The sequence below is a fragment of the Serinus canaria genome, chromosome 3 (genome assembly GCF_022539315.1).
Source record: "Serinus canaria isolate serCan28SL12 chromosome 3, serCan2020, whole genome shotgun sequence".
Taxonomy (NCBI): domain Eukaryota; kingdom Metazoa; phylum Chordata; class Aves; order Passeriformes; family Fringillidae; genus Serinus; species Serinus canaria.
Genome location: NC_066316.1, coordinates 22,216,480 through 22,239,356, shown reverse-complemented (window position 1 = coordinate 22,239,356; position 22,877 = coordinate 22,216,480). Strand labels below are relative to the sequence as shown.

At 41.6% G+C, this 22,877-nt stretch overlaps 1 protein-coding gene across 3 annotated transcripts; it reads left to right on the top strand.

The window, feature by feature from the left end:
- Positions 1-12,893: 12,893 nt before the first annotated feature.
- ATF3 (activating transcription factor 3) lies at positions 12,894-22,504 on the top strand. 3 transcript variants are annotated; one of them, XM_030236493.2, is made up of 5 exons: positions 12,894-13,059; positions 14,629-14,804; positions 17,308-17,551; positions 18,466-18,573; positions 19,517-22,504. In XM_030236493.2, exons 3-5 carry the CDS (start codon positions 17,312-17,314, stop codon positions 19,712-19,714), a joined length of 546 nt encoding a protein of 181 aa, XP_030092353.1. In that variant the 5' UTR covers positions 12,894-13,059; positions 14,629-14,804; positions 17,308-17,311; the 3' UTR covers positions 19,715-22,504. The 3 variants fall into 3 exon arrangements, with proteins under 3 accessions (XP_030092353.1, XP_030092351.1, XP_050828905.1); XM_030236491.2 differs by lacking the exon at positions 14,629-14,804 and having other exon boundaries at positions 12,896-13,059; XM_050972948.1 differs by lacking the exon at positions 14,629-14,804 and having other exon boundaries at positions 12,897-13,059; positions 17,391-17,551.
- Positions 22,505-22,877: the final 373 nt, after the last annotated feature.

Sequence of the window (22,877 nt, the reverse complement as noted above, 5' to 3'; positions counted from 1 at the left end):
TCTGTTTTTTAATTACCAATATCCCTAACTACCAAAGCTCAGCCCTCAGCTCAGGTGGCTAAAATGTATTCCAATATTACCAGAGCAGGTTCCTGTACTTCAGGTGTTATTCCTTAGAGTAACACAGCAGGAGATGTTTGTAACACAGTTCTGCTCAGCTCCATACCTACCTGGAGTCTCCTAATAAAGCAGCCTTAAAAGCAACACCTCTGCAATACTCTGCAATTCTACCTCTTCCTTTCCCACTTGGCTCTAGAAGAATTGTCTTCTTTAAATGATGTTCAGAGCAGCTGTATCCATGCCCCACATTTTTTCTTCTTGGGGGAACTACCATTTATTTGTAACATTTGTTTCGCATTCTGCAGTGAACGTACAACCTGTGCAAATTCCAAGTATTTAACCTTTGTTCCTTGTCAAAGCTTTGCAAATTAACTTAAAATAGCAGAGTGAAATAGGCACCAGGGGGGATTTACTGGAAGGAACTGATAACATCTTGCAAGTACTGCTTACCCTTACTGGTTGGTTGGCTTTTGTTGTTAGCTTGTTGTTCAAGCTGAGCTCCCAAAACAAAACTTTCACAGGCAATTATTCAGTACAGAAAGTCGTTATGGTTGTAGAAAGCATGTAAAAGTAAACTGGTCTATCAAGACTTGGCTTATTTTCTAAAATATAGGAAAATTAGCTGATAGTCATTTTTTGTGAGTTTTCAGAGTGTGTGTGTATATATATATATATATAGTAACAAGGCCCAATGTTTCTGTAATGACAACAACTATTTTGGTGATAAATGATAATATGTTACTCCAAAGCAGCTGCAGCAAACAGTTGGAAGGACATACCCATGCCAAGAGCAATGAAAATAATTCCATCCCATCCTTACCTGGCGCTCAGTAATGCTCTCCGCAAGGGTTTATTCTATGATGTCACTTGTCAGGTCCCTTGTGTGACTCAGTACTGTTCAGAAATATTATATATTGCAATAGTTATACTTAGAAATGTTAAATATATTAACATACATCTCCTTTAAAATTGATGTTCTATACAGATTTATTTTTATAATTTGTTTCACAGAACAACTTCTCTTGGAAAAATGAATTTATTGAGGCATAAATTTTAACACTGAAAAACCAGACATTTGATTTTGTGCTATTTTAAAGCCCCATCCTGCTGACACCTATGCACACACTTAAATTTAAGCATATGAGTGGTACCGAACTCACTGTGATTACATGCACAATTAAAATCAAGCATGTGTGAAACCCTTTCAGGTCAGGATTTCCAAATTCTTTCACTTGTTTAGAGTAAAGAAAAAACCCAAGCCAGTAACCACTCATTCATGTAATAAAATTGCAGTGGTATTTATGTCAATGGATTTATGTCATTTGATAGGCAAAGCAGCTTATAAAACAAATTTTTACTCAACAAAATTAAACCCTCCAACACTTTGATTACCTGCCTGAGTGGCTGTCTTTTCTAGTGGGAAAGAGAAATTGATTATCTAACGCTATGAGTATCAGCTGAGATGAATATGATTATTTCAGAATAAGATGACATGTTTCTAAGAAGAGATTAACTTTTTTTTAATGTGTATATTTCATTCTTCTGTCAACATGAGTTTAATGTTTTCAGAAAAACTCTGAACAGCATTTTATTTTGGTATGGAAATATGCATTTTGTTTACAAGTGGTACTGAGCTTTGCTAAATCACTCATGAAAATGTTCACATGGTAGCACTGTCACATTACAAGTTCAAAATAGATGGTTGGGAAAGTATGGAGACTTTCTGCTCTCTGAACATTTCCCCACCTCTTTATAAAAGAGAATTGTCCCTGGTCATGGTGCACTCGGATCATCACAGTAGAAAACAAATTGGTTTCTCACATCTTGTTAATAATTGCTGTTCTCAGCTGTAGAGTGGAAACCAGCTGGAGAGGCTCAGGGGCCAATAGAGTTCCCATAAAACCTCAGCCACCCAAAATCCAGTCACAGCAATACCTGTCTCTACATCCTCTGTCTTACATTACTTGATTCTCTGCTGTCAGACTTCAGCCCCTTCAAATGCCTCCTAAATCAGCCAGCAAGGTGTTCAGGGAGCAGCTCAGCCTCCCCAGAAGGAGGTGGGGAGCCACTTTTCCCTCATGTTGTAGGGAGGCATCCCTGTCTTCTTGAGAGACACAAACCTGAGATCCCTGCCTGTGCCTTGGCCACTTCTTTTAGTTTAGCAAGGCATCACTCCTCTCTTGTAAGTGCTTGCAAGAAGGAAGGATTGAGGTGGTGCTGCTTCCTTTAAGCATCCAGTCGGGATATGTAAAAGCCAGGTACAATTCCAATGGTTAAATCTCTTACTTCCATTGATCTGGGAGGTTACCTGAGCTATCAGGCTCAAAATGAGGACAGGAGCACCCTCCATGTTCCTTGCTGAGGCCATACAGAAAATAGAGAGAGAGCTGTTGGTTCAGGAGGAGGAGACCCTTCTTGCTCCCAGGGCTGCTCCAAGATTTTACACAAGTTTTTTTAGGAGCAGAAACATAGCCCTGTTCTCAATCCTTTAAAGCAGGTGCCTGAAAAGGCACCTGGTCTTTGAGAGGCATGACAACACCATGAACTTGCTCACTTCCCCAGCATAGGATAGGCACCACCAGGAAACACACACTTGGGAGGACCTAGGGAAAGATTTAATAGCAGGAACCCACTGGACATGGTCCTGAGGAAGGCTCCTAACTGGGTGGCAGGTGTATTTGAGCACCCATGCAGAAATGGAACTTTTGAATGGTGCCAGGGTGTTTGATAGCCCTGGAGAAGGGTTTTGTGTAATGGACCTTGGATTTGCTTGGGACCTTGGGTTACTGCAGCTGGTCCATTCTAAAGCTCCCATTCTAATCCATCACAGGAGAGTTTGAAAAGGAGGAGGGGGAGTCTCTTAGGAGGAGCTCACAGAAGGAATATTTCCAATGTAAAACAAACAAACTATAAATATTCTAGTATAAGGAAAGGATGTGGACTGGGTGAACTTTGAGGTGTGCTCCAAAAATATGCTGGTGACCTCCCACTTGACATGATCTGTTTCCCTATTAAACTGTCATATAATTAGGGCTTGCTCTAACCCTGCCACTGATTTCATGCTTACATCGATGGAAATGTGGCCTCACAGATCATAAAGAGAATAAGGTTCACATGTAAAATCTAAAACAATCCAGTAGAAGGAAGGATAGCCTCGAGAAAATGCTTATCTCTCCTGCCTTGCAGGATATTGAGATGTCTTATCACATAATGTATGTGGATGTTAGGCCAAAGGTCTTGGAGAACTTGGACTCAAAGCTCAACTCTTCATGGCTGCAGGTGAACTGCAGCTGGGCTGGAGTCTGGGAATTTGCATAAGGAAGTGAAAAGGGAATTGGGGACAAAATGAGTTGGAGCTGGGAGCTGAGGGCAAAGACTCTAATACTGACCAAAGGGATCTGAAAAATAGGTGATGACTCTGCTGATGGGCAATCATGGTGCTAACAGTCATCATGATGATAAAAGTTGGTGATGATTATCTCATCTCATTTCATCTCATCTCCCGTGTCTGCTGAATTTCACGCACCAAGCCCCAGTGGAGCTCTGGGAGGTATGCAGCAGACACTGGGAGAGACACAGATGGCTCTTGGCTAGGGTAGATCATAGGAGAAGGGTGATCACAACTCCCTGGGTTTGCTGAGTCCCTCTAGGGCAGGCACATGCACAACTAAGACTCAAGGAATGGATTTTGTCAGGAAAGCAAAGGATGCTGATGTCCCTCTGTAACACATGGATGAGTTTAGAGAGAAGATCCATTAGAACTCTGTCCTACCAATACCCGCTGGAAGGAGCACCCATGAAGGGGGAGAAGCTGCATCTGTGTTCTGGGACAGGGCTGTGGCCAGGAATGCTGCTTTTACAGCCCTTATTTATTTGTAAAAATATGCACAACAGCAATTCTAGATCAAGAAAAGGGCTGCTCTTTGAACATATGTTCAAGTTGGTGATGAAGCTTACAAAACCTACAAATGCTTAGACATCGGCGTAAATATTTCAAGTATATGGAACATTTATGGAAAATGAATTTATATATTACATTACATTATTTATAACATAATAAAACATAGCTATAATATATTATATATGTTATGTTATGTTATGTTATGTTATGCTATGTTATGTTATGTAATATAATATAATATAATATAATATAATATCATATAATACTAATATAATAATAATATAATATAATATAATATACTAATATAATATAATATCCTATAATTAACTATATCATATCCTATCAACATATCATCTAATCATACTCTCCTATACTATCATCTCTATCCTCTATCTCTCTCTATCCTCTCTATCTATCATATCATATCTATCTCACTTCTCTCATCTATCTCCATTCTCTCTCCTATCTTCTCCTATCTCTCCATTATACTTCTACTCCTCTCCTCTCCTCTCTCTCTCTCCTCCTCTCCTCTCCTCTCCTCTCCTCTCCTCTCCATCTCCTTCTCCTCTCTCTTCTCTTCTCCTTCTCTTCTCTTCTCCTTCTCTTCTCTTCTCTTCTCTTCTCTTCTCTTCTCTTCTCTTCTCTTCTCTTCTCTTCCTCTTCTCTTCTCTTCTTCTCTTCTCTTCTCTTCTCTTCTCTTTCTCTTCTCTTTCTCTCTCTTCTCTCTCTTCTCTTCTCTTCTCTTCTCCTTCTCTTCTCTTCTCTTCTCTTCTCTTCTCTTCTCTTCTGTGCCCTTTCCTCCTTGTCCCCCCCCCCCCCGCCCTTTGCGTCCCGTTCCTGCCCCTGTTCTGCCCGCCCCCCTGTGCCCCTCCCCTTGCCGTGCGCGCCCTTTTTTTCCTGCAAGCACTTGCTGCATAGCACATGGCTGATTTACAGCCTGAGTTCAAGAGATTGCACAGACCACTAAGGAAATTTTGGAGAAGATTTTGGAGCCTAAACATCCACTTTGTACAAAGCACAAATCACCTGTAAAAATGACCTGGTGAACTGAAGTGTTGCCTGCTAGATTATCATGTTCTCTCCACATCATACAGATTCTTTAATCACAAACCAAATCATCAACAAAAAATATTAAGCTAGACTATCCCAGGTCAAATATTTGGGTGATGAAATTAAATTAGTTATGCCATTTTGTATCTGTGGGGAATTTGTGGCTTGTTTTGGGTAGTCTGTCCTATCTGTACTTTCTGTTCCAGCCATGAAGCTGATGATTTATCTGACATTTTTTTCTGATACAATGTAGAAGATCTTGGCTTATGCAAGGGCAAGAAATATTTCTTCACTTACAAGGAAACTACCTTCCCCTTCAGAACATCTCTTCAAAATGGGATGGTAGAGCATGTTTTCCTTTGATCAGCTTTGAATTTATGAGGGGAAAAAACCCTAATAAATTTAAATAGTACTGAACTACACTTTCCCATTGTAAGAAAAAAAATCAGGATCTACTAAAATTTTAAACATTTGTCCTTTTAGAAAAATAATAATAATTATTCTTCTTCAAAAATCTGCAATTAATTAATTAATCAGCCCATACATTTAAGAAAATGTCTCTCTAACAAGAGACCACAATATTAGACCTTGCCAGGTGGTCTCATACCAAATGTGTTAGAATAAGTATAGTTCCACAGAAATAAGAAATAATATTTATAGAGGCTATTTATATAAGGTCTTTGTTAACAGCAAGTCTTAAGTTAGGCAGTGCTTTTGGAGAGAGAATATTTAGCCATGTATTTAATTGCTGTGTTGAATCTGGGCTTCTGTTTGGCAGTTGAAATATTGTCATCATTTTTAGAGCTCAGTATAAAACTCTTGTATATATAATAAAACTCTTGTATATGTAATAAAAATACACCAAGAATCTTTACTGGGGCTGCTAAGTACTACATTCAGTAGTAAGAGCAGATAATAATGCAGCAAGACAGCAAAAAAAAAAAGGCCTATAAGAGTGCTAATCAAAATTAGAAATTAAAATAAAATACAGCAGCCTCTTCCATTATATCCATTTGGGAATCTCAGCTGCTTTACCCTAAAGCTTTAATATTATCCATTTCAGCAGACTGGGAGACAGAACAAAAGGAAGATCATCAGGTTATCTTCACAAAGATGGTGAATAGGGAGCCCTCTCATTTCCCAGCTATCCTGATGTTATTTCCAGTGCAGGAGTAAAGCCCAGCTCCACAGAAGGAGGCTGTGCAGGGTGAAAATAAATTCCCATTTCTTCCCCACGTAACCATCTAACCTGCAAGGTGCAGTGGAGCACTGCTGTGACTCAGGACATTCATGGCCCCAGACTTCCCTTCTAAACTTGGGCTTGGCTTTTCATAAAACCCCATCAGCAAGAATGCTGCATCTGGAGAGACAGACCTGAGTGAGTTTCTCACATCTGGCGCTGTGGGGTCAAACTTGTGCCTCCCCTTTCTCAGGAGAGATGATCTCAGCACACTCTGATCATCTGAGCTGTCTGGGGACTCTTACTCTGCATGTCTCTCTCAAGGTGTCCTGTGCTGAAGTTTCGAGCCGATTAGAGAGGGAACCAGATGGTGCCTGACTTTTCAGCCCTGTGGTGAGGACATGCCCTGGGCCAGGGGCATCCCACAGTCTTCTTTTCTCTCTCTGTCACTCTTCTGCTTCTGAGAGTCACTGCAGAGAAGGTGGAGCCTATCCCTCCATGGGTAGCATTCCCCACAGGACTGGCATTCCTTGGGAAGCCCAGGTGGGTGTCGGGGCACCCTGCATTCTCTCCCTGTTGCTGGGGTGCCTCAGCAGCAGCCTCACGTACCCACAGAGCAGTCAGGGCTTGGGTTCAGGGGGTGCTTTTGGGACTGCAATCAGGGCAGTCTCATTTAAAAGCTGGGTGCAGTTCTATTGGTTTAATTTTATTTACACTTTGTTCTCATTTTCTGGGCAAGTTCCTGTGCAGTCAAAGCCAAAAAAATAAACCAAGGAAGATAAGAGGCTGAATGAACGTTATGATCATTCATGTGCTCCTTTCATGGCAAGGCACATGTGAAGTAGGTGAGAGGACAAATGATAAGCACAGTGAAAGCTGCAGTGGCAGCCTTGTTTCTGTCTTCTGTAGGTTGCAATCTGTGCCATACAGTGTTTTTATTTGAAATGGTATTTATGTAGGAATCAATGTTTAATAATTTAAAATGTTCATTTGTAATTATTATGACAAATTGTAATTTACATATTTACCAGATAGAGGAGAAGAGCTGTTTAAAGTGTCATAAATGATATTAAATTCCAGAGTATTCTTTATATATGTGCACAGTTCCAAGGACAATCAATAGGAAGAGCTGGATTTTATAGAGGGTACGTGTGAGTGTGTTTGTATTTGTGTGCAGCAGCATGATTAATTCCATAATGTGTCCAAAATGCTTGGAACTTAGCACAGTAAAAATAGATATATTCTCTCTCTTACTCCCTCTCATCCTTGGTGTGCACCTGGAAGACAGCAAGGACACAAACCATAATTACATGAGTCCACCCAAGGGAAGCATACACCTACAGGAAATAATTCCTAGCCTTTCTTCCAGGTTACTTCAGGAGGAGAGTTTTGTATGCTGAGAACCAGTGTGACTGAATGCTGATTTTTCATAGTCCCTGGGGGCTAAATTTATCTCTCATTGGAGTCAATGGGAATCTTTCCATTGACGTAATTAACAGTTGGATCAGGTCTTAGTGCTTTCATCAGTGATCATTTTTTTACGTGTGAAGACATTGATGAAGTTCAGAATGAGCCTGTAACTGATATCAAACAAAATCTGGGATGCTTTTTTGGGGTGGAGAGGGAGATGGAGGGCAGGATCTGTGAACAAGCAGTTTTCTTGCCATGAAATGGAGGGCAGTTAATATACCCAACCCATTCTTTTGCTTGTTCAGTGAAGCCAGGGAGTTTGCTATGTTCAGTCTGGTTGAAGATGTGTTTCTTCCATATGTGGGATCCATTTTTCTTGTTGTTTATTGCCTGGATGTATCCAAAGAGAACAAGTTTTAATTGCAGGTTATTGTGCTTGGCCAGCTTCTCAGCTGGTGCACAAAGTCCATCTAATAAAAAAAAGCCTTGAAAACTTTCAGCAAAAGGGAGCTAAAGGTATGCTTGGCTGGGCCAGTGTCAGAGCTGTCTCTGACTTAGGGAGAATGGATGTTTGTAGAGCTTGCACCTTCTGAAACACTGCCTATAACAATGACTGACAACCTTCTGGAACTTTAATTTAGTAAAGTTGCACTAAAATTTGTAGTAATGTCGTGCCCCAGAACCTGGTCCTGAAATGTACATGCTGCACCCGGTGGTAATTTTGTTATCAGTGCCTTCATCTCATTAAGGGAGAAGCAAAAATGAAAATGACAGAAAGCAAAAGAGAAATTAAAAATTACTCATTTAAATTTAGGAAGCTTCCAGGCAGAACCAGAAGGATCAATGGGAAAAAAAAAGATTTCTAGGAAAAAAGGAACAGAAAAAAGGGGAATGATGAAATCCAGGGATCCAGGGAGGGAAAAGAGAGAAGTGAGAAGAGTGGAAACAGGGAAGTGGCAAAATAAAAGGAGAAGCTGCTGTTTTAAAGAAATGGGAAATGTAACTTATGGACACAAAGCAACAGAGACCAGGGAATAGGATTTTTTAAAGGAGAGAATAAATGAAGAGTAAATGGATTTAGAGGGATTATGATGGAGAAGGCAGTAAGGAAAGAAAGGTAAATTGTGGGGAGAAAAACAAGGAGCAAAATAATTTTATCTTCAGTGTTAAAGAACAAAAGCTGTTAAAACAGAACACCTATTTCCCTCCACAAAACATATAGTCATCTGCTCCTCTGCTTGTGAGGTATTAAATGTAAGAGAGTGGCAGGGTTTGCCGTAGAGCCTCAGTGAGAGTCAGTTCTCTAACCCTGTGATTTTTAACTCCCATTTTTGGACGTTTTAGGTCCATAAAAATCCAACCCTTCCAGAGTGAATTTTGTCCTTGCTACTGTAGGCGTGGGGGTTTTTCATTCACTTTTTGTAGAAAGCCTTGGAAGTAGCCCCAGACAGCTGCTGAAAAATTCTGGGCTGGGAGGAGGTGGCTGCTGTTACTTCTGCTGCTGACTGCTCCCATAGTTCCAGCAGCACCAACCCACATGCTGGAAAAACTAGTCCTGAGTTTCACCCCTGGTGTTAGTCCAGTCAGATGGGAAAATGATCTCAAAATTAGAGCATGTTTTGGTGAACAGGGGAATCCTGCCACATAGATTCAGACCCGAATGTACCACATAGCAAAAGTTGTGATGAAGGTTAGTTCCCATGGCAGAAATAGAGAGGAATATTTCAGGCAGAGTTAGAAAACCTGATTCTGTGCAGATTTTACCACATGATAACTCTGAATTATGGAAACCTGTTTCTCTTATGTGTGCTGTGCAGGGAAAGATTTGTCTTGTCAGGGTTACAGTAATTTCAAAACTTTAAACAATTCAAACCACAAAACACAGAGAGGCAGGTTTTACTCATGTTATCACTACACATTTGATTTATTTACACCTCATTATATTTTCATCAGACTGAACAGGTTTAATGGAACTGTGTGACCAGAAACCAACACAGGATCTGGATGGGACATGGAGATTTTATTTGTTTTGCTCTGACTGGTGTCCTGCAGTAGCATAAATGTTAGGACAGGAGGAAGTTTCTGCTGTGAGACTGGGGGTGTGTTCCTCTGTATGATGGTAAAAATGAGACAGCCATATTTTCATTTTAATCAAATATCCACAGTGTGGGAAGTAGTGTCAAGGGACGTGGAGGCAGGACTTGGTGAGAAAGAAGTGAAGGAAAGAATTCTTTTCTCCACACTGGAGACTGCAGGAGGGCTGCAAGGACCACACCATGGGGTGGTATTCAGCCTGATTTCTCTGCAGGGGGAAAAGAACCCAGTGCCCATCAGTCTGAGTGATGAGCTGTGTACCTGGCTTGAAGCAAACAGAACTTCAGAACGTGGATGTTACCTCTGTCAAAAAAATGCTGTTGCAGGGGATCTGTCCCTGCAGTTTGTGAGGAAAGATAGATGGATTGGAAAAGGACTGGTAAACATTCAGGGGGAGGCAAATGAAAAAAATTTATGAGATGGAAAATTAAACTGGCAAGAACATCAGAGCATCTGGTGGCTGTGCTGGGTGTTACTTTAACTTCCTGATAGTCTTAATTTTTAATTTAATTTTTTTTAACTGGGGCGTGATCCAAATGAGATTAACTTAACTTTGGTTTTAAAAGGGATCTGGATAAAACCTATATGACACAGTGAAGCCAGGTTTATTTTTCACTATGGTTTCATTTTCTTTTTTCACTGAAGAGTTTCAAGCCAGGACATGTTTCAGTGGCCTAATCTCAAATGCGCACGGGAACAGTTTCTCTGTTTGCTTTGCAGGGAGGAGCTGCCTCACTTCAGGAGAAGTTCAAGAATGAACACAACTGCTTTGCTGTCAGATTTTAGTGCTGGCTGCAGCTCATGGGCAGTAATGGGACCAGCATTGTGTAGCAAACAAGTAGATGTCAGTGACCATCCACGACTGGATAACAACACTTGAATTTCCAAGGTACTTCTACCCACAGGGAAGGAGAGAGCTGCTTTTTTTTCCATTATTCTGCAACACTGCTCTGTTTAGCTGAAAACACTCTAAATACATTCCCTCTTCTGATACAGCTACCTAAATAAATAAGGACAGACAGTTGCTAAATTTCTGTCATAATTGCAGCAGGCACCTGTTATTGGCCACTAAAACCGATGTTGCTAACACATTTACACAGTGCTTAAAATTTTCCAACCAACTATCTTTTGGGAAGAAATTTTCCACATTTGGCTTCTGCTTGAGAAGATTTTTTTTTTTCCTTCTAGGCTTGAGAAAAACGGTGCCAGCTGTCCTTGAGCACAGCATGAATTATGAAATTGTGCCTCTGAAGTCAAAACAATTTCTTAGGCTGTACCAAGGTGAAATTAAAAGCTTGCTCTAGAGCCTTCAAGAGCAAAGTTTTTGCCTGGCATTACACTTGATATTGATTTAGCTAGATTAATAAAAAGACAGCAATAACTATGTTGTGATAGAGCTAAGAATGATTTATCTATAGGTGAGTGAAAAAGAAAAAAAGCTTGCAGCTCACAGGAGCTGTAAATAGAGAGCTGCCAGGTAGGTCAGAGGAGTTTGCTGCTGCCCTCACAAAATGCACTTCTTTGTTTGCAGAGAACAGGGTGGGACTGCACCTTCCACAGGAGGGAAACCCACGTCACTGCTCCAGACTCCTTCCTCTCCCACCACATCAGTACTTTTCTTTCAAGAGCAGGCACCTAAATGGGAAATAGGAGTGTTAACTTTGCAAAGTTACTTGCACTTGGACATTAAAAAAAGCCTAAGTTTACTACTCCAGACTGTGTGGCCGATGTTATATCTATATCTACATCTATATCTATGTCATCTATATCTACATCTATATCTATATAATCTATCTGTCTATCTATACACACACATATACATACATACAACCACATGCACACAGAAGGGAGATACAGAGGAACTTTCAAATTACTATTCTCTATTCTACTAATTCTGTAAAGTACTATTCTACTACTAATCTGTATTCTTGACCAAATGCTCCAAGTAATTAAAATACCTCAGAATATACCACTCAAGACTTAATACGTATTATCAAAACTGGCATATTGAACATTATAAAATTAATCAACCATTTGGAGCACTTGATTGGGATATACATTTTATATAGGAAGGTATACATTTTATATTGTATATTTTATATACAATATACTCAGGCATGAAATGTCCTGGTCTTTCCAAGTCAAGTACAGACACTTGAAGACTGGCTTAGTAACAAGTTTGCATGTATTATATATGACTTATTATCCTACTGAATAATCCCATGCATCTGTCTTTGTAAGCTTTCTGTGTCTTCCCCAGCTAAATGGTTTTTTTGGTGTTTTGTTTTTTGGATTTTTAACGTCATATTTTCTAGCACTTTGAAGGCTGTTAGAAGATAATTTCTATCTGTTAACAAGCCAGAGGGAAAAACAAGAACTAAACAAAAACCCCTTTACCACAGCCACGACCGTATTTCCCTCTCTGCTGTAGGAATCCCCTGTTTATTCATGAGATCATAAGGAAATCGCATGCTGCTGTGTTTTAAGAAAAGTTTTTAAAAATACCCTAACAAAACAAACAAAAACCCAAAACAGTGCTATTTTTAGCTTTCTATAATTTAATTAAACGGGTCTTTCCTCCTCAGAGTTAAAAACGAAGCTTTGTCCTTTATGTGAAATGAGCTTTTAGCTGTCATCTAAAGTAGCGGGGGGGAGGAGGAGGGAGAATGGTAGAAACGGGGGAGGCATGAACAACTTTTTTTCCTCTAGAGAAAGATCGCACTTTTCAGTCCTTTCGAAAAATACACAACTGCCCCCTTTTTTTTCCTCTCTCTCTCTTCTTTTTTTTTTTTTTTTGTTTTGTTTTGGTTTGGTTTTTGTTTTTTTTGTCGCTAGAGGGACTTTGATTTATTGTCAGAAGCAAAATGGCCCGAGAACGAAACTCTCGGAGTCTTAACAAAAATAAATAAATAAATAAATAAATAAATAAATAAATAAAGGGGAGAGTGGTGAAGAGGGAAGGCGAAGGGGTCTGTGGGGGGTGCCGAGGGATGCTGCTCGGCCCGGTCCGGCTGGGCTCGGCTCGGCGCGGTGGTGTCGTTCCGTGCCGTGCGGTGCCGTGCCGTGCTGTGCGGTGCCGGCGGGGAAGCCTTGCATCACCGCCACGGCCCGCTTCCCTCCTCCCTCTCTTTCGGAGAGGCTATTAATAGCATGACATCAGCCAGGGACTCGCCGCCAGAGTAAATACCAGCGCTGCCCGCTCGGCTATAAAAGGGGGGTGATGCAACCCGGGCGAGCGGCAGAGGAGCGGGGAGCCGAGGGAGCTGCTCTCCCGCGGGAGGCGGCTGAGCACCGCGGATCGCAGAGCGCCGGGGCTGCGGAGCCCCTTCCCTCCTGCCGGGAGAGCGGCGGCGGCGGGAGGAAGGTAGGTGGAAACAGGAGAGGGGCGGCCGGGACTGCCCGAGCCGGCGGGACGAGGGGCTGAGCTCCGGGAGGTTGTCCCGCCGCGGAGGGATGGTTGGATGCCCGCCGGAGGACCCGCGCCGCGCCGCCGGCAAAAGTTTCGCCGCCCCGGGAGAAGTCTGGCGCGGCGGTGCCGCCGCCGGCCGTGAGCTCCGGGAGAGTCTCCGGCCCCGCCGAGCTCCGCCGGAGCCCCTCGGCCGCCCGGCCCCGTGCCGGCGCTCACATCTGGGGGAACCCCAGTCCGGGCTGCCGCCAGATGTGAGCGCCGGGGAGCTCGCCCGGCACCGGCTGTCCCCGGGCCGGCAGCGCCGCTCGGCACCGCGCGGTGGCGGCCGCGGCGGGGACGCGGCCCCGCCAGCCCGGGAGCCGCGGGATGCCCGGGCGGAGCGGCCGCGCCCGGCGCTGGGGGCAGCCGGCTGCGGCACCGCGGGGACAGGCACAGGGGAACCGCAGCGAGACAGCCCGGGCGATGACAAACCCGCACTGCCGCGAGTAGAGTTATCTCTGATATTCCCGTAAACCGACCGGGAACTTCTCGTGACAGCCAGGGATATCCGCTCTCCTTTCTGTCCCGGTGTCCCCTCCTTGGCGTGCAGTAGACCAGTTGCTGAACTGTTGCCTAAGCAAATCAGGCGTGACACAACGGACAACTTCTTTCAGAGAACGGGTTTCCTGTTGGAAATCGATTTTCCTCTTAGTAACAGCATTTGAGAAACTGAAAGGCAGCAGAAAATGCTTCGGGAGCGATGTGGGATGTCAGAAAGCTTAAGGTCAACTAGCGTGCACAGAGGTTGTGAACTGTAATTGCTCTTAATGCTGTTTAAGATTAACCTCAGTGGTTATCAAGGTTTATTGCATCAGCACCAGAGGAAAAGGAATTCGTATGAAGAAATAAAACCAAGAAACACAGTCAGCCGTCTGCTGTTAAGCAAGAAAAAACCTGAAAGTAGTCACTTTCAATATTAAAATTAAACAAGCATATCTTTAAATAATGGAAGAGCACAGCTAGGAAGCCTGTTTGGATTTTAAAATCTTGGCAGAGGAGATGTAAAAGTTCATTGTAGATGAAAAGAATCATCTTAAAAAAAAAACAAACAAAAAGCAGGGGGAGAACGAATGAATAGAGCTGTTTGAACCTACCTGAATTGGGAGGGTAAAACTGTTGAGAATTCCAGAAGTAAGGCTAAAGCAATGAAGCATTAACTGAGCCCGGGAACAAGCTGTGCCGGGAGCGGGGCAGGGCTGAGAAGTGTTCAGCACCTCCAGCGGCAGTAACTGCAGGACATGTGCGTGGTCTAACACAGTAAACAGAGATTGTATCAGAGAGGCCACGATGGAATCACGCTTTAAGGCTTGATACTCTTATTCCTACTGTTTCCCCAGCCTTCCCCAACCCAGAGGAAAGGAGATAGTGCTCTGCGTGGCTTTGGACAGAGGGACAAATTATACAAGAAAGGGCAACTTGTTGCTTTTTTTTTTTTTTTAATAGTAAAATCTAATTTTCCTATTTGTAAAACATTTCTGAAAACAGATTTGTTCTTCAGAACCTGCCAAACATCTACGTTGTTGGAGCAACTGGAGTTGCATTTCAGGATGATTGGGAGGGCAGTGAGCTGTCTGGGCAGGAGAGCAGCAAGTTCCTACGGTCAAGGGCACTTTCTCCTGCTCTGGGCACCTGACCACTCCTCTTTTACACACTAGTGACAGGTGGGTGAGAGGACCTGAAGCCATTACAGTAGGGTTTTGGTGGTGTTTGTGGTACACTTAGCACTAACTACTAGAAATCCACAATTAACACAATTTCTCAGGCACATTCTTGGTTTCCTCTGGTGCTGCTGCTGACCTTAATTAAAAGTTCACTTAAACCGAACAATAGTTGAATAAACCAGCAGAGCTTGAAAATTATTAGCCTAACTAATTATCTTGGAGGCTGGAAAAACAGTTTTACTGTTACTTTAAGAATCCTGGTTGGATTGAATTATACAGAATTAACTTTGTTGAACGAAGCCATCATCAGCATTCAAGGACACTGAGTCAGTGAAAATAACAGAAATTTCTGCTGGCAGTGAGGGGTTCAGTGTCATCTGGAATTAGCCTGTTTAAATTAGTTGAATGGTTAAACGTTGGTAAGTGATAAATAATACTGGGAGGACTTCAGCTGGAAATTAATAGGGCCATTTCTGACTTGCTGGAAAAGAGTAACTGCTAGCTTTCTGAGATTATAGGATTAAACTGTATCAGTACTTTAAATGTGACTCATGAGCAGGGGCTTTCTGAAGAGAATTACATAAATTTCCCAAGGTCTTTCTGAATAACAAATTGTTCCAAAAAATTTCCCCATCTTGAATAACTACGGGTGAAATCCTGGCCCCATTGAGGTCAACAGAAAAAGTCCTTTTGATTTCACTGGGGTCAGGATTTCACCTGGAGACTCTGGGAAATGTTCAGCTCTTCTGTGGTGACTGGGTGAGGAAGAAGTGAGGAAGACTGCAGTTGGACCTGATATTTTCCAGCAGCAGACAATTCACACTCCTCTGATTTTTACGTTTGCCTCACAGCAATGAACCAGGTTCTATTCTCAATTGCACCAGTGTGGATTTACAGTGTATTTTTAGATATCTCTGAGCAAATTCTATCTTCTTCTCAAGGCACATGACCCCAAACATTTCTTGCTGGGTTCCAGAAGTAACATACAGGGAACTGTGCAGTTCTGGGTTGACCCAGTGGAAATTTAGCTTACCCACACTGCTACCCCGAGGCAGCTGTTTGCCTACCTGCACTAAGTTAATTACAATTGACTCTCCTGTAATTACTGTGGTTCTAATCCAGAGTAGATAATTACATACTGTAGTTATCCATACCGCTTTAAAAAAAAACCCCAAAACAACAACAACAACAATAATCTATGTACCAACGATAGCTGGAAAACCAACATAGTAAAATCCAATTTAACACAAGTCACTTTGGGAACCAGGGAAATATTACAATCTGCTATCCTGTGGATTTGCACCTTTCATCCCTTGGATCATACGCAAAAGGTGCTCAGTTTTCTTCCAGACCTCTTATCTCACCTCTGCTGGGTGAGAGATGGGCTGTGACTTGCAGGGATGTGTGCATCAGCAAACCCACTGTGTTTGGATGACTGACTGCTGGGTTTTGCCTCTTTCTCCTTCAGTGGGGCCACCAGTTTTCACAGAGCACATGGGGCCTCTCTCCCTTCAAAACTGGCTAAAAATAAATAATAAGAATGACTAAAAAGAGAAAAGTAGAGAGCGCTGTTGGATAGGTTTGTTTTCTTCAGAAATCTACTAGAAATGTGGTTTCTCTACGGGTTTACATTTACATAATTCCCCTAAAGACTCTTCAATCACACTGTTTTATGTCAGCAGAAGATCCAGCCATAAATATTTAAGAATTTCAAGCCTCTCGTAGAGGGCACATAAGGACAGTTTCGAATTTTACAAGAGCAAAGGAATGAAAAAAATGGCTTCACATTTTTCATGAGTCAATCCCTCCAACTCAGCCTGTGCTGTGGAGCCACAGATCATTTAGAGACTTTTGCCTTTGTGTCAGCTCTTATTGTTAACTATTTTTTAGGAGTTTATAGCCCAATTTACAACTGTGTGTAAAATTGAGTGTGATAACTTTGTGACAGATCCTGTTGTGGTTAGCAAGTTTCAGCTTCTAGTAAAACTCATTGAGCTAAGTGTAGCTAAGAACAAGGTTTGCTCTGTCCATTTGAAACTGGGATTTGTGGTGGTGTAGCTCTGAAAATGAAGATACTCTTACTCTCCTTCCATGTTTTAAATAATAATACTACTAATTGCTTTCTGATTTTTGTTCTTATTTCCTTTCTCTTCCTATTCATTCAATTCTCATTTGCCACACGCTACCAGTTTAAAACTTAACCTTATACATACTTGCACACAATTTTTAAGAAATTAAGTTTCAGAAAGACCTAGAAATTGTGCCACGTGCTGATACTATTACTTTTAAATACTAACTTTGACTTAAGATAAAGTTGAAGGTTTTTTGAGTTCCAAATTCTTAATTGCTTGCCTCTTTTGAGAGATTGGGGTAGGCTAGGAATGGGGACTGAAGCAATGTAACTACAGTATCATTCACAGTATGAAATTTACCTCTAAGAGATATTATTTGCCTGTCTGAAGTTGTTGAAAGACTATCAATATTATCTCTTTTTATCTTTCAGCAAAATGATGGTCCAACACTCAGGCCAGGTATCTGCATTAGAAGTCAGCGCCTCCGCAATTGTTCCCACTTTGTCCCCTGCAGGGTCACTGGGGTTTGATGATTTCACAAATTTAACCCCCCTGGTGAAGGAGGAACTGAGGTTTGCCATTCAGAACAAGCGTCAGTTCCACAGGATGTCTTCCGCTTTGGACACAGTGACTGTTTCTGAAAGGCCAGTTGGAACATCAATGCTGAAAACAGAGGTAGGGCTCTTCAAACAGAGTTTTGGTGTGGATGATTAATTCTCTAACAGAGTTTTACCACAAGACCACTAATTGTATTAGCTATAGACAGCCCTCTGTACCATACTTGTTTCCTCCTAAGCCAGCTGCTTGGCTTTCTGTTGAGTGCTTCGGGCAAACCCTCTGGTAATTCTCATGGTTGGATATTTGATTTTCAATTATGAACTACAGACAATGTTTTACAGTGCTTAGAGCAAGTGCTAATCTGGTTTCCCTGCCCAGTGGTGGGTGGCTGAACTTGGAATAAGTCACTGCTGAAGTTCTGTCTCCCTGAGGACAGTCCAGCAGAACCTGTAGGTGTTAAGGGATGGACCTGCTATGTTCACACTACGTTTTTGCTTAAAGATGACACTATCCATGAAAAACATTGCTCTTTGAAAGTGGAGAAATGGCTTTGGTTAAGGAAAGAGTTACACCTTGGTCTGAGCTTCCTCAGGAAACAGAAGGAAGTGTGACAGTGTGCCCTTTTTGGGGCTGCCTTTAATGCACTCACTCCTCGCTGCCTCACTCATGACACATCCTCCATTCTGCTCCCTGTGCCCCTCCTCCTTTTCCTCCCTGGGAAATGGAGGAGAGACAGAGGTGTGGGAGCCTGGGGAGACGTTCAGTAAGTTTTTTGAGCACCACTGATTTACAATGAGCCATCATATAGATTACATACAACCCTGCTCCAGTCAGGTTTTTATTGCCAATTCTAATGAAGTTCCTGCCCTTCTGCTGTGTGGCAGACAAGGTCAGAATCACATTTGTGTGTAACTCATGATGTGAGCACTGACAGCACTCTCCATGTTGATTTTAAAAATCCAGAAGTTATCAAAATGGTTCTCCTGTTTACAACATCTTATGAATTGTGTGTATCTGTTTTTGTGTGACAGTTTTCTCCTGAAGAGGATGAAAGAAAAAAGAGAAGAAGGGAAAGGAACAAAATTGCTGCGGCAAAGTGCCGAAACAAAAAGAAGGAAAAAACAGAATGTTTGCAAAAAGTAAGTGACTGGCTGGAATTGTTCTTAATCTGTCATCCTGCCAGGATCCAAACAGACAGCATAGGGTACTGTCAGAGTAGGAAATCAGAAAGATGTCCCCCAAAACTCTGTAAACATTTAAAAACATTAGTTATTAAAAATAAACATGCCATATATTAAATCCAAACCTGGTTGAAACTGTCATAAAGTGGAAGCATGGCAGAAGTGAAAGCGATTGCTGTTTCAATGACCAATCTTGTCTATGGGATAACATCAATTTGAATGTGCACGCTGCACACAAAAAGAAATAAAATCACGTTTCATAAAATATTCACTGTGGAGAGCCCACAAGCACCCACAAGTAATTTCTGACTTCTTTATGAACAGAGTGTGTGGAAGCTTGAATTCTCTGCCCTAGGAGCCCAGGCACAGCTTCCCCCCCTGTGCTGTGGTATAAAACTGTATTTCAGTAGCACCGGGCCTGTATCCAGGTATACAGGCCTGTATATTCCTATATCTAGGGGCAGGGAAAAATAGCTGTGTTTGCACTTTGCTAGCTTAACGTGGGTTTATAGATATGTGAGCCGATGTTCCAGGGAGTTAAGAAGCAGTGTAGATAATTTTGGGTGAAATTTTGACCCAAAAAGCTCAGAATAATTTTGCAGAAGACGGCAATAATTCTTTTAGTATCTGTCACCATAAGTGAATACAAGTTTGAATTTTGCTTTTCAACTTCCATTATGTTCTCTAGAGGCCAAAGGGGGTGACTCTCAATCTGGTTTTCGGTCCATGACTGACTGGGGAATGCACAGTTTAATCATTACAGCATATTAAATACATGTGATTCCTTTCTCTGCCAGCCATACGCTTTCCCACCCCTAAAACACAACAACTATAAGAAAAAACCCCAGTGACTTACTACTTGAACTCCTGAGTGTAAAACTGTGTGTGTCCTTTGTGCTAGGAGTCGGAGAAGCTGGAGACGATCAACGCGGAGCTGAAAGCCCAGATCGAGGAGCTGAAGAACGAGAAGCAGCATTTGATATACATGCTCAATCTGCACAGGCCCACGTGCATAGTCCGTGCCCAGAACGGAAGGACACCTGAGGATGAAAGAAATCTTTTTATTCAACAGATCAAAGAAGGCACATTACAAGGTTAAGCGATACGGCAAAGGTGGAAACATTTAAAGTGTTTTTAACAGCTACCAGGATCCGTGGGGGAGTCTGACATAATGTGTAGGATTCTATTAGTCGAGAGCCTTTAGGAAGGGCAGGTTGCTTTCATGAGTGGAAAGAATAATTTTGGCTTGACAGCGATCCTTGCCCTTGGAAGATCTGGTCTCAATCAAACTGAAGAGCCTTCTGCCTCCAATGTAGGGTTTGCACCTGTCATACTTGCTGTTCCTAGGAGCTACAGACAACAGCTTCTGAAGTTTTAGCTCTGCTAGCATACAGTATCTGCACTCACGAGGTTTGTGCTAGAGCACTATGACTTCCAGCGATGCACGGGGTACAGACAGCTCTGCTGGATGGACACTACTCTTCCTTGTTGCTGGTAGGGAAAGAAGACTGAGTGTTTTTGAATTTCTGGGAGGATGGCTTCTGGCAGAATGTACTGATGTGTCATGTTGCATTCTAACCTAAAACACACACACACACACACACACAAAAAAAAAAAAAAAAAAACAACAAAACCAACCCTGTAGTTCCAAGCAAGCTTTGTCATTTTTTTTCACAGCACTCATGTGGGTTTTTTTCTGTGACTCATCTCAGTGACTGAATTTGAAGGGTCTAGTAAGTGTGACAAAGAAAAGTTCCTTGCAAAACATCTAGGTAGCCTAGCTTGTATTTTATGAGCTATCACCCCAGATACTATCCCCTGGGGACTACAATATTTCCTTGAACTGCTGAAGAGCAGCTTTACCATCACTTACTGACTTAGTGACTTGAGCCCACTGAATTGGAAAGAAGAAACTAACTGTGCATGGGGTATTGATAGAGGTTTTGCTCAAGTAAAGAACTGCAGGAATGAATCCCAGACTCCTGAACCTTGAAAAAAATTTTTTTAAAAAAAGTTTGTCTAGGATCTAATCCTACAAACCTTAATTCATGCTATTACCCCTCAGTCACAGAAGAGGTTCCATGGATGTCAGTGGGTCTGCTCATGCAGATAGCTCTTACAGGCTTAGGAGCTTGGCAAAGCTTTTTCCATCCTGGTCAGGATTACTTCCTTCTGCCAGGTGACTCAGAGGGAAAAATTATGATTGTAGCTACTTTTGTTTTACCATTTGAATGTCAACTACAGTTGATCAAAAGTGCTATTTAGAATCTAAAGGAGGCAAGAGTTTTGATGTAGTGAATAATTGTTTTTTTATTAAATACTAACCTTGGATGTTTTTGAACTGGTAGAAGAGCTGCTGGACAAAACAGTTGGAGCTATGAGTGCTGAAATTCTGATGTTTCTGTGAAATTCTCAGATTGTTTATTTCTATAAAATATACCCTTACAATTTTTTTTTTTTGTAAAAGAAAGTATTATCCTTATTTATCACTAATATCATAATGAGTAGAGCTAATAAATACTGCGAGCAAGATAAAACTGAAAACACAAGTGTTGCGCTGTCTTTTTACTTTTATCTCTTGGTGTTTAATATTATATATTCCTAACCTTCACTAGTTGTACTTGAGACACCACTATTAAAAACACTTATCCTTCATCTTTTTTGAAGATGAGGCACCGAGTGTCTTGAATGATTGGGTGCAGATAATGTACCTTGCAAGATTCTGTACCTCCATCAGTGGTGTCTGACGGTTCAATGTCACAATTTAAACAAAGCAGAATACCAGTGGAGCTTACAGTGCATAATATTTTACACCAGTTCTGCAGTGTTGAAATTTTGTGTTTGTTCTAAAGGCTAAACTTGAAGATACCTCAGCCATGAGCTTCTTACCCTGCAAGTCTGGCATGAGTCCATCACATATTGTACCTGGTCCTCATATGATTGTTATATTCTGCAACAGAACTACTTAGTACCATTTCCTAAGATCTGGATATATTGTAATGTCCTATATCACGTGTTAAGGGTATGCACTTCATGTATCTGAAAAGTGAATGTATTACAAAGATGATGTTCTAGGTCCAATTCTGTCTTAAGAATCCATGATCTTTCTGTATATTGGAAGGAGGTTCTATTGACTTCAGTGAGAGTTTTTCCATGTTCTGTAAGCAGAGTTTGGAGCCTCTGTGGCCACTTCTCTGGTTAAAAGGGCAAGTCCTACGTGTAATTGGGCCAGCTGTTTACCAGAACAACAGATCTACATGGAGTGTGTACAATAAACTTGTCAAACAATGTTCATTATTTGACTTCTGTAATGTGGAAATACAAAACCAAGGCATCGCCCCGGTATCGTGCACCTTGGCTTTGCTTTTTGCCTCTCAAATACCAGCAGACAGGGCTGTTTGTCTCATAATTGGTTATAAAGTGTTACCACAGAGACTGTAATGACAGAATTCGTGTGTCATTAGGGAATTCATGTCTCCCTTAGGGAATTTGTATGGTTGCTTTTAACCATATCACCGGTGACGCAGGCGTCATGCTTTTGTTGCTTGATCTTATTTACTCGGCATGCCAAATGTTAATATGGTACCACTGCCATCGTCAGAAGAGAATTTATTTTTATTTCTTTACATGTGCAGTCATAGCTGCTCTGTATTCCTTCTGTATGTGTGTGTGTGTGCGTGCTCCTGCACGCTGCTCTGGAAATGATGGTACTCAGGGTCACTTGATGTGCCCAGGAAAAGAGTCTTTAAACAGCCACACAGTATGTTGCATGAGTTTTCTCAAAGTATACTTTATTCAGGAGAACCCTTAAAATGCATTAAAAAGCAGTTTGTTTTCTATTCTCAAGTTTGTTTTGATACTTTAATAAAAAAGAATTAATATATATTTATTCACGTGTCATTTAATTCATTCTACATGTCAAGGTCCAAGAGCAACTTCGTGCTCTTGAAACAACATTGAGATATTAAAAAGCAAACACTCTTTACAGGTTTGCAACAATGAGCATCTTATAAAGTGAAACTGGTACTGTTCACCGCTTGTCAAGGTATAAACAAAATTTTGTTATTGCAAGGTTGATTGTGAATTCCAGGCTAATTTATTCATGGCCTAGAGCTTAGATTAAAGGACTAGAAAACAGAACTCCTAAACCTTTCCTAACCTTGCAACCAACCAGCTGATATTATTTCAGCTTTCTGATCCCTTAATGAGTTTAATGCTTTTGCTACTCTGAAGCCTTAATATTTCTAGATTGCTTTCTATAA

Excerpts from the sequence above, each read along its gene's own strand:
- ATF3 (XM_030236493.2), top strand. The coding sequence starts at position 17,312 with ATGATGGTCCAACACTCAGGCCAGGTATCTGCATTAGAAGTCAGCGCC. Across the intron at positions 17,552-18,465 it reads CATCAATGCTGAAAACAGAG|TTTTCTCCTGAAGAGGATGA; the intron begins GTAGGGCTCTTC and ends TTTGTGTGACAG. Across the intron at positions 18,574-19,516 it reads AAACAGAATGTTTGCAAAAA|GAGTCGGAGAAGCTGGAGAC; the intron begins GTAAGTGACTGG and ends CCTTTGTGCTAG.